Genomic DNA, 11,637 nt, shown 5'->3' on the forward strand with positions numbered 1-11,637 from the left:
TGGAGAGATGTTTAACTAACTTATTTTATAGAAACTTCAAGTATAATTACAGAAACCCAAGAAAATGTTAATAGATATTGTATATGATTACAGGTTCTATTTAATTATATGAGAGATAGCCAGTACCTATCAAGAACGATGATATTAGCAAATAAAGCCCAGAACTCAGCAAGTTTTTGTTTTAGTTAGATCACCATTAACATTAGAATATTTGTATTAAGACATACCCATGTAGATCGAGAAATACACTTCTGAGATGCCAATATTACATATCTTAGTATTTATTTTGTACGTTGCGATTATTCTCAACTTTCAATAGCTTTCTACGTAATGCTTGAACTTGCTCATCAATGCTTACCCAGTATTTGTTTTCACGAACCATTAAGTTAAGGTATTTCTCAAAAACAATCATATTCTTCATGACAAGTAAATGAAAATTATTTGTTATATCTTGTATTATTTGCTTTCTTTGTAGAAGTTCATAATTGTCACTATTGAAGTTGTGACTCTTATCTTGACTAGTTTCGATGTAATTGATTAACTTTGGGATATCCATATTTGATAATTGAATTAAATTATTATATGCTTCTTTAATAGCAGGATATTTCATGAGCACCAATTTTTGTTTCATATCTATGGTAAGTTCGTTTGATACACCTTTATCTGTGCTTTTGTTTGAAGGAAGTTCGGTTGGAGATTGTTTTATCTTATCCCATATTTGTAGGTCACTTATAATTCTATTTAATGTCTCTAATTCTGCATTTGAGTCATAGAATTTATTTAGCTTCTTTTGTATTTTAGTTAATTGCGATATCACAGTATCATTTGAGCTCTTCTTTATTTCATTATCTATGCCTAGTTGTAACTCAAGGCCATTTATCCTTCCATCTAATTCTTTGTATGTATATTGATCCATTGTGTAATATTTACAGTATAAACATTAAAGATAATATTGATGGTTTATATTTATATCGCGAATTCTGATCTAAATAATTTACATTTTTATTATTCTGTGCTAGTGGAGAGTAGAACAACTTGATCCAAAGGCTTATCATCGGCGTCCGTTTCCGTATTTTCAATTGATTTCACAGCTTCAAAACCGTCTATGACTTCTGCAAAAATTGTATGTTTATTATCGAGCCATGGAGCCTTTTCTGTTGTAATGAAAAATTGAGAACCATTTGTATCGGGGCCTGAGTTAGCCATGCTTACCATGAAGGGCTTAGAATGTCTTAAAGTTGAATTAAATTCATCCTTCAAATACCCACCCCAATATGATTCGCCGCCTGTTCCATTTCCTAACGGGTCACCAGCTTGGATCATAAAATCTTTAATAACACGATGAAAAATAGTAGAATTGTAGTAACCCTTTTCACAAAGTTTGATGAAATTTTCTGTTGTTTTAGGAGCTAAATCATTAAATAATTTTAATTTGATATCTCCTGAAGTAGTATGCAATATTATTTTTGATGATTTATTCTCCTTAATAGGTGTTTGTTTTTTAACTCTGGGTTTGATAGTAAAATCAATATCATTATGTCTTGGTGTTTGTAAATTGTTAAACAAAAAGATTTTATCTGAATTGACTGCCGACGATATCAAAATTGGAACCTTATTCAAACTAGAATTAAGTATAGAATTATTAGATGATAACATTTCCGTACTAAAATTACTAATTGAGGATTTATTTGACAATAATAGTTGATGAAATCTTAGATTAAGTTGCAATTGGTCATCAGTACCTAGAATCTTGATTACTTTGTTAGTTTGCAAGCTCAAGATTTTAATACCTTGTAAAGTGCCAAAAAGTAAAAATTTTCCACTTTCATCAAATATAATATTTCTTTGCTCAAGTATATCTTCTGGACTATCTATGAATATTTTTCTTTCTGCATTTATAAGCTTTAGTTGAATGTTTGCTTCGTCTTTTTCGTATATTTTGATAGATTCATCGTATGATTTCAACAATTTTCCAGATTTGAAATCAAATAATCGTATACAATTGTCAGGATATGAAATAGTTGCAAACGTTTCAAAATCAGGAGAGAAACTTATGCACGTTGGTGGTGATTTACTCTTAGCAAATTCAAGTAAATCAGTCTCCGATTTATATTTGAATTGCACAGATTTCGGTGTATTCTCTTCTTGAGGCGTCCAATATTCAATAATGCCCTTCATGTCAGAAGATATAATACATTGGTACTTAGGATTATAAGATATCACATTCAATCGATTTCTATGAATGGTTTTAATTATTTCGGTGTCGTCATCATCAGGGTTTAAAATATGAATTCTATTAGTATCCTGTTCATTAATTACTAGATGATTTATGTTTCCAGACTTATACCAACAACTAACATAATTAGACTTAGTATTGGGTATAAAATTTAAGTTAACGACTTGTATCATGTCTAATGTTACCAAGTCAAAGATCTTAACATTCGAATCATTTTTTGCAATACTTGCTAATCTTGTACCATCACTATCTATTATCAACTGGGAAACTTCCTTCTGAGGATGAGCGGAGAATTGCTTAATAAATTCAAGTTGTCCTGTATCGCCCTCCTTGTTGTCTTTATCCTTATCTTTACTTTTTTCATTACCTGTACTGGTCTTCTTGCGCCAAAATTTCACTGAACCATTTTTTAACCCTGCAATTAGAATTGAATCATCTATAGGATTCAAAGTAACGCAACTCACATTCGACTCTTGCAAATACGAATAGCCGTATTCTTCATTGAATTGTATATTTTCTATAAGTTTTGTTTCATCGATTATCGTTTTTTTTTTCCGTTTCTTCAATGGTTTCTGTTTCTCAAAATCAGAAGGCGTATCATCCAATGAAGGCCCAACCAAATCATCATCACTACTATCTGAGGATGAAGAACTTTCGTCTTCTACATTTCTTTTCATCGTTTGGGTATTATTTATCAATAGTAAGTAAGTACAATAGAAGTGATTTTTCAGTGCGCTGATAACAGTAAATGATGTATTCGCCCATCTATGAAGAAAATATATATACTATTATATGTATTAAATATAAGTTGGGAAATTAAATGAACTGAACAATGACATAAATAACCACTTACTCTTCTTCGCTGCTTGGGTCCTCATCGACCTTTCTTCTGCTACCCACTAAATCCTTCAAACTCATTGGCTTACTTTGAGAGTTTCCTGAGAATGATTTATTTAAAATGGGACGAGTATTTTTACTCAAACCACCTTCTTCAAAATTGATCTTAATTGGGGCCAGGGAAGGATAATGATAATCGTCTGCGTCACTCTCATCGTCATCATCGTCATCAACGACAGTAGTCTGTGGCTTATTTGCAACTTGTCCGTCTTCTTCTAATACCTCTCGCAATTGGTCCTCTAAGTCCTTAAAATCATCATCGATATCCAAATCTGAATTATTATTCTCTGGCTTCATGGGTTGTATGTTTTTCAAGTTTGTCTTTGAAGATGCTTGCGTTACGGTCTTTGCATTGGATTCCACATTAGCCTTGGGCTTAGGGCCTGGTTTCAGCCCTGATTTGAGTCCTGGTTTCGGTCCCAGTTTAGATGCTGCCTTTGAGGATAGTTTTTGTTTATCCTCTTTGTCTGGTTTCACTTCAGAGCGTATCTTGGATGTACTTTGTGTAGGTGTCTGGGAGGTCGAAAGTTTCTTAGCTATATTGGCTTCTTCAGGTGCAGAATCAAACTGAATATCAGGAAATTCCGAGTCATTCATGCCATCATCTATGAAGCCTGATTCTTCATCAGAATCGATAATGACTTCATTGCTTTTAATCTTGGAATTTGCTGCTGGTGGCCTTTTAGATGCTTTGGTCGACTTGCCGTTGTTCGTATGTGAAGGTCTCTCATCTATTTTTGGAATATATATATTACTGTTTTGTCGACTATTATTCTCCTTATCCCACAGTTCGATTTTTCTTTCCCACTTGGCAACATTACGTGATTTAGAAACTCGAATCGTGTTGTTCAACTTTTTTAACACAACCTGGTTTTCTCCCTCTAGTGACACAGTGAGGAAATACGTTTCATTTGCAGGATTCTTGGAAGGTCCCAGCCTCTTTGGATTCCCTTCAAATATGATAACATTGCCTCCTGAGCTGTCTATAGTCTTAGCTCGTATTAAACTTTCCTGGTCCGTCTGATACAAAGTAAGTGGACTAGTCTGGTCCATTGAATCAGGTATAAACCCGTATCTTATGCCTAGTGAATTATCTTGTTCGGAGACATGATCTTTTCCCAAAAAAGACGAAAGATCAATCTCATACTCTCCATCTGCTATTGACATTATTTAGAATAGTAATTAGTTGAAATTTCACCTCTATACTAAAGAAAAACTTGATTCATTATCACTAAGTAATTCTTCACCTTTAAGGCCTTTACTATATACACACTGTCCCCATAATCGAAAAAATATAAATAGAGATCAAATACTATTATTTCATTCCAATATAAATAGACTTATATATTAGTGAAATTATGCCTCCCATACCGTCTGAACCAGAGAGTATAACACTTATACATCCAAAAGTATTACTTCTTTCTGCAGGCGTAACAACGTCTTTGTTTTTGTCATACAGATTTTATAAGCGATATGTTCGTCGTATTCGCAATTACCTTGATTTAACGCCAGAGATACTCGAGAAGCAAACCACATTATATGGTAGGGTGACTAGAGTTGGAGACGGAGATAATTTCAGGTTTTATCATACGCCGGGAGGAATATTGCTCGGTTGGGGGTGGTTGAGACATGTTCCTACGAATAGAACTGAATTGAAAGATGAGACCTTAATGGTCAGATTGTGTGGTGTTGATGCACCAGAGAGAGCACATTGGGGAAAGCCAGCACAGCCATACTCCGAAGAAGCGTTATTGTGGTTGAAAAATTATATACTTGGAAGAAATGTGGTGGTTACGCCGTATCTGATTGACCAATATAAAAGATTGGTTGGACGAGCACAGGTTTGGAAGTGGACGGGTAGAAAGGACATAAGTGCAGAGATGCTTCGAAATGGACTAGGGGTGGTATATGAGGGTAAAATAGGAGCAGAGTTTGGGGATAATGAGTCTTGGTATAGGAAATTGGAAGCTAGGGCGAAATGGTTACGAAGAGGCCTTTGGTCGCTCGGGAGTAGTATGACTACACCTGGCGATTTCAAAAAAGTTCACTACAGAGGTGATTCTTAGCATACTAAACGCCTATTGCATGTTACTGTAAATAAACTATTTAACTAAATCGCCTACCAACTGCGATAATTCAACAGCATTTTCTTTTGTATCGGCTTCGGCATAGACTCTAACTGCATCTTCAGTGCCGGATGCTCTAACAAAAGACCTTCCCTTAGGGTATTTTTCAACAAGCTCGTCAATTTTCTTTTGCAATCCAGCTGGTTCTACTAAAGTTCTTTCAGCATTTGTAGTTTTAAATATCGATCTATCTGGAACAACCACTTTTATTAAACGATTAGGTAAATCAGTGTAAGCTTTGTCCCAGTCATCAGGACTCAATTTTAAGAAATGAACGATAATTAAAATAGTCAATAAATCAGAAATCGCATCTCCAACAGTTTGGTTAATTAATTGCGTAAGGTTTTGTAAGACTTTAATAGACTCTGCTTCTTTTGCATTCGAGTCATCAGCTTTATATTCGAAAATTTGATTTTCCGCTTCTTTGGAAAATGTCACTGTACCATGCCCATTTGCTTCAAAATAAATACCAATGTCAAATTTTTCTGCTTCGTGGTGTAAATGTTTCACACCTGTTGGAGTACAACGAACAGGAATTTTTAAAACATTCTCGACGTAAGCTGTTGAAGAGCCATTGGCATAAGCAGTTTGGACGACGCCAATATTCAACTTCAATTTATCGGAGTTAATGTTAGCAAATAACTGTTGAAAGAACAATGCAATCAATGTAGACATTTTGTCTCCATCAAATAACTTAAATTCGCCTTTATCGTTTTGGCAGTAGCAAATAAGCCTGTCTGCATCACCATCAAATGAAGCATATAACTTATTTGAGATCGGATCAACATTTAATGGTAGTTTTTGATTAGTTTTGACAAAATCGGCACCACAATCCCAGTTCAATAACTTTGGTTTAGTATAAGCGTCATTGACCAACGTAAACGAAATTTCATCAGATAAGTATTTTTGCAATAAATCTGTTACTTTAGGAGCCCCCACCCCATTCGCAGCATCAATAGTAATATCAAGCTTTTCACTGTTATTACTGATTTCATAAATATTTTTAAATGCTTTTGCCATCTTTGAGTAGTAACCATCTTCAGATGCCTCACCAAACGTTGCATCGTTGATGGTTCTCGTCAAATAATGCAATTGAGGCGTCGTATTTAATCCGTAATCCTTGAATGTTGAATTTGGAATCGATTTGATACCATCAATAGTAGAATCCGATAAAGCTGGACTTGAGTCCCTAGAGTCTCTACCAATTATAGTATGCGACTTTTGGTTCAAATCAATCCCTAATTCGGAACAAATTTGCTTAATGTTATCACCTAATTCTTCATGGGTGGAATTGGCTAACTTTGTTGCATATGCTTCCCACGAAGTTTCTAACATACTTCCATAAGGATCAACAACCTTAACACCATTATCTTCTGGAGGGTTATGAGATGCTGTGACCATCACACCGATAGTCTTTCCCTTAAGATATTTGGAACGTAACGTAGCGATTATACCCACAGTATAGTTGACATAATCCAAATCCTTGGCTTTCATACGAAATCCAGCAGTTCCATAAGCAAAATTTAAGCCTTCAGGCTTTGGGTGTTTGGGCAAATATTGCGATAACGCTTCTTCAAGGGACATTATTGTTGTAATTGACTGGCAATCTTGATTTAAATCAACTTTTTTGTAACAGATCAATTTTCTGAAATTTAAAGCGGCTGTTATTTTTAGTTTCCGATTTTGGGAAAAAATCAAAATAGATTATTGAAAGATATAGCAGACTCTATACACCTATACAAATGTCTAGTAAACCTAGTAAATTTGATAATTCGCCATTTCATAGAGAGGGCAAACTGGCCTATATTAAACCTAAACCTAAACCGAAATCAAAAGATTCAGAATTCATACAAGAATTAGTTGAAACCGGAAGAGCCAATTGGAAAAAAGCACCAAAGGCAGTCAAAACTAGATACTATGGTATATATATGATAATGTTTTCAATCCCAGTGATATTGATACCCTCGTACGAAATTTACAGGAGGTTAGAGGGTAAATCGACCAAGAAAGTTCAAGAAGGTGAGTTATTAGAAGGTAATGAGGTACGGAGATTTGATGAAGTTGAAAAATGGCAAGTGGAGAAAAATAGTTTGATGTATAAGATATTTGGAAGGGACTTCTTTTTAGATGGGTTTACTAGTAAGACCATGAATCCTGAGAAAAGTAATGAAAAGAATTCAAAGTAATATTACAACTATTAAATACTATGTAAATAAATATGATGAAGTAACGAAATGTTAATATTATTTCCAGTCAGGTTTTCCACTTTTTAGAGGTTGTATTAGATGCTTATCGTCGAACCTCGAGCCTATTGAAGACGATGGTCTATCAGGGGATGTAGATCTATAAGTAGGTGATTGTTGATAGACAAGATTCGGAGTAATAGTCTCGCTTAAGGACGATGTTCTTGATAACTGACCAGAAACTATGCTGTTCGAACTTCGAATAATGGATGGTTTTCTAGAAGGCTTGCGGAATACATCTTCGTCTTCTGATTGAATTCGGGATCTGGTTGGTGTTGGTGAAGGGTGCAGTATTGTATTTGATCTGTTTATTAAGAATAATGGTGGTTTTAAAGAAATCATTTCATTTCGTCTTTCGGGAGAATCATTGAATATGGGATGATTAGGGCTGATTGTGGGAATTCTTGAACGCTTACTTTTGGTAAGGTATTTCTTTTTTATGACAGGCAAACCTCGACTGATATAGTCTTCTGATATAAATGGAATTCGTGAAGGGAAATTGGATTTAGTATTCAATAAATAGTCCCAGATGTTCACGGATTCGTAGGTATCTTGAATTTTTAGCCTGGAGACTTTGTGATTTATATGATCAGTCTCATATGGAAGCTTTGGAGTTTTCGAATTAACCAATGTTATTTCATCATCTTCCTTCATGGATTCATTATCACCTTTATCAAAGAATTCCAATTTCAGATCAGCCTCATCCTCTATATTAGTGAAGGATTCCTTCAAGTCTCTCTTCGTGTTATTATTTTTAGGTTCCGGACTAAGGAAATTCCTTACTCTATCCTTCTTTTCAATACTGAAAGGAACTCTAGAGGAAGCGACATCCACACCCAAATCTATTCCTAATCCATGGTCAGATTTTTTTGGAAAGATTTCCTTATTCGAGTTCTCTGGAGTTGGTGATCTTTTGAACGTGTGATAAGTTTTTAGAGTATTACCATTTAAATTTGAAAGTGAAGCATAGTTTGGAGTTATAGTGCTTGGTGAACTCAAAGGGCCGGAAAGTAATTCATTTAAAGTTTGCCATTTAGGTACAAGGCTTTCATTAAATAACGATACCAAAGGTGATTCATAAATAGTAGACTCTGCAAATGCTTTAGTAATCAATGTAATGGAATTAGAACATAGTTTATAGGTAGATCCAATTTCATCTGTTATTAAATGTTGCTCATCACGTTTGTCCTGCAAACTTTCGATAAGAAAATCACATTTGGAAATGATTTCGTGAATTAGGTATGTAAATATTTCATTCCATTTGGAATCCAATGACTCCCTTTTTATTAATTTCAATCCGTTCTGTAAATGTTCCCATCTTTTGGTAAGTTTGGAATGATTATCTTCAATCGTAGATAGCGAATGAGGAAATAAATTTGCAACTGATATTGATTTACAGAATATATTGAATTCTTCGATCCTGAGTGGCAAATATTCTAGCGATACTTTGAGGGGTGATATTCTGGCCTCTAAGCTGAGATACTCGTTATATAAATGTTCATCTAATTCATTAAACGTTGGAAGCCGCAACGATTTTGTCGAAAAATTAGTTGATGTGAGGTAATTTATCTTCATCTTAGATATGATTACTTCCAAATTGAACTTACTTAGGTGCCGTTTGGGGCTGGATAATTTCAATTCCAGTAAATTCAGATAAATGTCAATACATTGTTCTATTTCTCGTAGAAGCGTCCCTATTATATTATCGTTTATTTCCACAAAATTTATGGCAATATCAACTTTCTTCTTGAAAACAATTAGATATTTCTTTACCTCCAATAATAGATCACTCGTCTCTTCAAACTTGCCGAGTAAACTTGTGAAATCAGGAAGACCATGTGCGTGGGCATCCACCGTTCCTAATAGCTGTGATATAATAGAATCGATATTTTCCATGTTTTTTACCAAGTCGTATATCCCATCTTTGCCTTCATAAAACCACCGTATGTCGTCCATCTCCTTCATCTCTGAATTCCGAAGTTCTCTAAACATTCCTATCAATTGTGATAAGTAGCCAAATATATCATCCACTATTTTATTGATTTTGAACAAGTCATGAGACAGCAATATTGTATTATTAGGTATTTCAATCAACTCATCAAAAAACGATGATCTAGGCGTAGAATTCACAATTTGCGATAATACTATATTATTCTCTCGATAAGTCATATTTGCATTCTTGTCGGTCCCTATATACAATAGGTCTTATTTAGCTCTTAAAAAAGAATTCAATTATCTTAGCAATAATTTTATACACCTCAATATATGTGAAATAATATTTCAGTATATGTATGTCTTAAAATACATCAATTAGAACAGTTTCATCAGGTCCTAAAAGGTGGGACTTTGTTTTGTTTATAATCTTAATGATCTGTGGAGCGCAAAAAATCTAACGCAAAACGGACCAATTTTTTTGCGATAATATTTTTTTTAAGAGATGAGCTTGAGTTTTAAGGACCAAGATAAAAGGAGCAAACCATAGGTTAAAGGGATAGATAATGGCTAAAGCAGCAAGAAAGAAGTTCAGTACCAGTGCAGACCCAACAGGTACCACGGTTTCTGCAGAAAAACATTTAAATTCAGTATTTAAGTTCAATACTAATTTGGGTCAACATATTTTAAAAAATCCTTTAGTTGCACAAGGTATTGTCGATAAAGCAGGATTAAAACCCAGCGACATAGTGTTGGAAGTTGGTCCGGGTACGGGTAACTTGACTGTTCGTATTTTAGAGCAGGCCAGGAAAGTTATTGCCAGTGAAATGGATCCCAGAATGGCCGCTGAGTTGACCAAGAGAGTTCACGGGACTCCTAACCAGAAGAAACTAGAAATCTTGTTAGGTGATTTTATAAAGACAGACCTACCATACTTTGATGTGTGTATCTCTAATACGCCATATCAAATTTCGTCGCCGTTGGTTTTCAAATTGTTGAATCAACCTAGACCTCCAAGAGTGTCGATTCTTATGTTTCAAAGAGAATTTGCCATGAGATTACTTGCAAGACCAGGTGATGCATTATACTGTAGGTTATCTGCGAATGTTCAGATGTGGGCTAACGTTACGCATATTATGAAGGTGGGTAGGAACAATTTCCGTCCTCCACCCCAAGTCGAATCATCTGTGGTGAGAATTGAGGTGAAGATTCCAAGACCTAATATTGACTTCAACGAGTGGGATGGGTTATTACGTATATGTTTTGTGAGAAAGAATAAAACAATCGCTGCTGGTTTCAAGTCTAATAACATACTTGATATATTGGAGAAGAATTATAAGACTTACTTGTCTACTTTAAATGCTGATGCAAACGGAGACGATTCTATGATGGTTGATGACAAATCTTCAATGACTGATATTGTTAAAAGTAAAATAGAACAGGTTTTGACAGAGACTGGCTTTTCTGATAAGAGAGCTGCTAAATTAGATCAAACTGATTTCTTAAAATTATTATACGCATTCCATCAAGTTGGTATTCATTTTGCATAGTTGCTTTTACTTCTTAACATCTTTATGTACATTAGCCTAAGATTCTATTAGACACAATTAAATAATATAACATAATATAATATAGATCTATATGGTTTATCTCCTCTTTGTAACTTTCGAATTATCCTTTTCAATAATGTCGCCGACACCACCTAATTCTTCCAAAGAATCTTCAGAAATACTAACTTGCTCTCTTCTTTCCCAAAATCTTCCTTCACATAAATCAAAAGAAGCCTTTTTCAAATATTTACCTCTCTTCTCTCTGTTACTCGAGATTGCCCATTCTAAAAATTGGGCACCAGTACGAACATAGAAAGCACGCAAGGTTTCAAATGGTTTTGGATGTGGTAACCAAGGTCTTGGATCAGGTATTTCCATTTCATCCTCACTTGCTTCTTCCTCTTCTTCCTCTTCTTCCTCTACTTCTAATTTAGTATCTGTGTTTCTTTCTGAATCGTCATCGTCACCTTCACCTTCATATTCGAAATCGTCATCGTCTTCATCATCTGAATCTTCGAGTTCTTGTTCTAATTCAGTTAAATCTTCCCATAGCACCTTAACCCCATCTAACTTACTTAAGTCTATGGCGTATAAAGAATCCAAATTAAATTCATGGTCTCCTTTCTCATAGATACCACCAAATATATATAATA

General features: G+C 34.6%; 9 protein-coding genes across 9 annotated transcripts; 3 read left to right on the forward strand and 6 right to left on the reverse strand.

The window, feature by feature from the left end:
• Positions 1–274: 274 nt before the first annotated feature.
• AC631_05537 (uncharacterized protein) lies at positions 275–916 on the reverse strand (the record flags this gene model as incomplete). Its single annotated transcript, XM_015614366.1, has 1 exon — positions 275–916. One exon carries the CDS (start codon positions 914–916, stop codon positions 275–277), a length of 642 nt encoding a protein of 213 aa, XP_015464798.1.
• An 89-nt stretch (positions 917–1,005) lies between these two features.
• AC631_05538 (uncharacterized protein) lies at positions 1,006–2,913 on the reverse strand (the record flags this gene model as incomplete). The annotated part of the gene is made up of 1 exon (XM_015614367.1): positions 1,006–2,913. The coding sequence occupies one exon, from the start codon at positions 2,911–2,913 to the stop codon at positions 1,006–1,008; it is 1,908 nt and encodes a 635-aa protein (XP_015464799.1).
• Positions 2,914–3,085: 172 nt separating this feature from the next.
• AC631_05539 (uncharacterized protein) lies at positions 3,086–4,300 on the reverse strand (the record flags this gene model as incomplete). Its single annotated transcript, XM_015614368.1, has 1 exon — positions 3,086–4,300. The coding sequence occupies one exon, from the start codon at positions 4,298–4,300 to the stop codon at positions 3,086–3,088; it is 1,215 nt and encodes a 404-aa protein (XP_015464800.1).
• Positions 4,301–4,491: 191 nt separating this feature from the next.
• On the forward strand, positions 4,492–5,199 carry AC631_05540 (uncharacterized protein; the record flags this gene model as incomplete). Its single annotated transcript, XM_015614369.1, has 1 exon — positions 4,492–5,199. One exon carries the CDS (start codon positions 4,492–4,494, stop codon positions 5,197–5,199), a length of 708 nt encoding a protein of 235 aa, XP_015464801.1.
• A 36-nt stretch (positions 5,200–5,235) lies between these two features.
• On the reverse strand, positions 5,236–6,843 carry AGM1 (phosphoacetylglucosamine mutase; the record flags this gene model as incomplete). The annotated part of the gene is made up of 1 exon (XM_015614370.1): positions 5,236–6,843. One exon carries the CDS (start codon positions 6,841–6,843, stop codon positions 5,236–5,238), a length of 1,608 nt encoding a protein of 535 aa, XP_015464802.1.
• Positions 6,844–7,001: 158 nt separating this feature from the next.
• On the forward strand, positions 7,002–7,445 carry AC631_05542 (uncharacterized protein; the record flags this gene model as incomplete). Its single annotated transcript, XM_015614371.1, has 1 exon — positions 7,002–7,445. One exon carries the CDS (start codon positions 7,002–7,004, stop codon positions 7,443–7,445), a length of 444 nt encoding a protein of 147 aa, XP_015464803.1.
• Positions 7,446–7,502: 57 nt separating this feature from the next.
• On the reverse strand, positions 7,503–9,671 carry KAR9 (Kar9p; the record flags this gene model as incomplete). The annotated part of the gene is made up of 1 exon (XM_015614372.1): positions 7,503–9,671. The coding sequence occupies one exon, from the start codon at positions 9,669–9,671 to the stop codon at positions 7,503–7,505; it is 2,169 nt and encodes a 722-aa protein (XP_015464804.1).
• Positions 9,672–10,000: 329 nt separating this feature from the next.
• DIM1 (putative dimethyladenosine transferase) lies at positions 10,001–10,984 on the forward strand (the record flags this gene model as incomplete). The annotated part of the gene is made up of 1 exon (XM_015614373.1): positions 10,001–10,984. One exon carries the CDS (start codon positions 10,001–10,003, stop codon positions 10,982–10,984), a length of 984 nt encoding a protein of 327 aa, XP_015464805.1.
• A 96-nt stretch (positions 10,985–11,080) lies between these two features.
• AC631_05545 (uncharacterized protein) lies at positions 11,081–11,608 on the reverse strand (the record flags this gene model as incomplete). Its single annotated transcript, XM_015614374.1, has 1 exon — positions 11,081–11,608. A coding segment is annotated over one exon (528 nt), but the record flags the coding sequence as incomplete, so codon positions are not given.
• Positions 11,609–11,637: the final 29 nt, after the last annotated feature.

The sequence above is a fragment of the Debaryomyces fabryi genome (genome assembly GCF_001447935.2).
Source record: "Debaryomyces fabryi strain CBS 789 chromosome Unknown contig00226, whole genome shotgun sequence".
In the NCBI taxonomy this organism is placed as follows: Eukaryota; Fungi; Ascomycota; class Pichiomycetes; order Serinales; family Debaryomycetaceae; genus Debaryomyces; species Debaryomyces fabryi.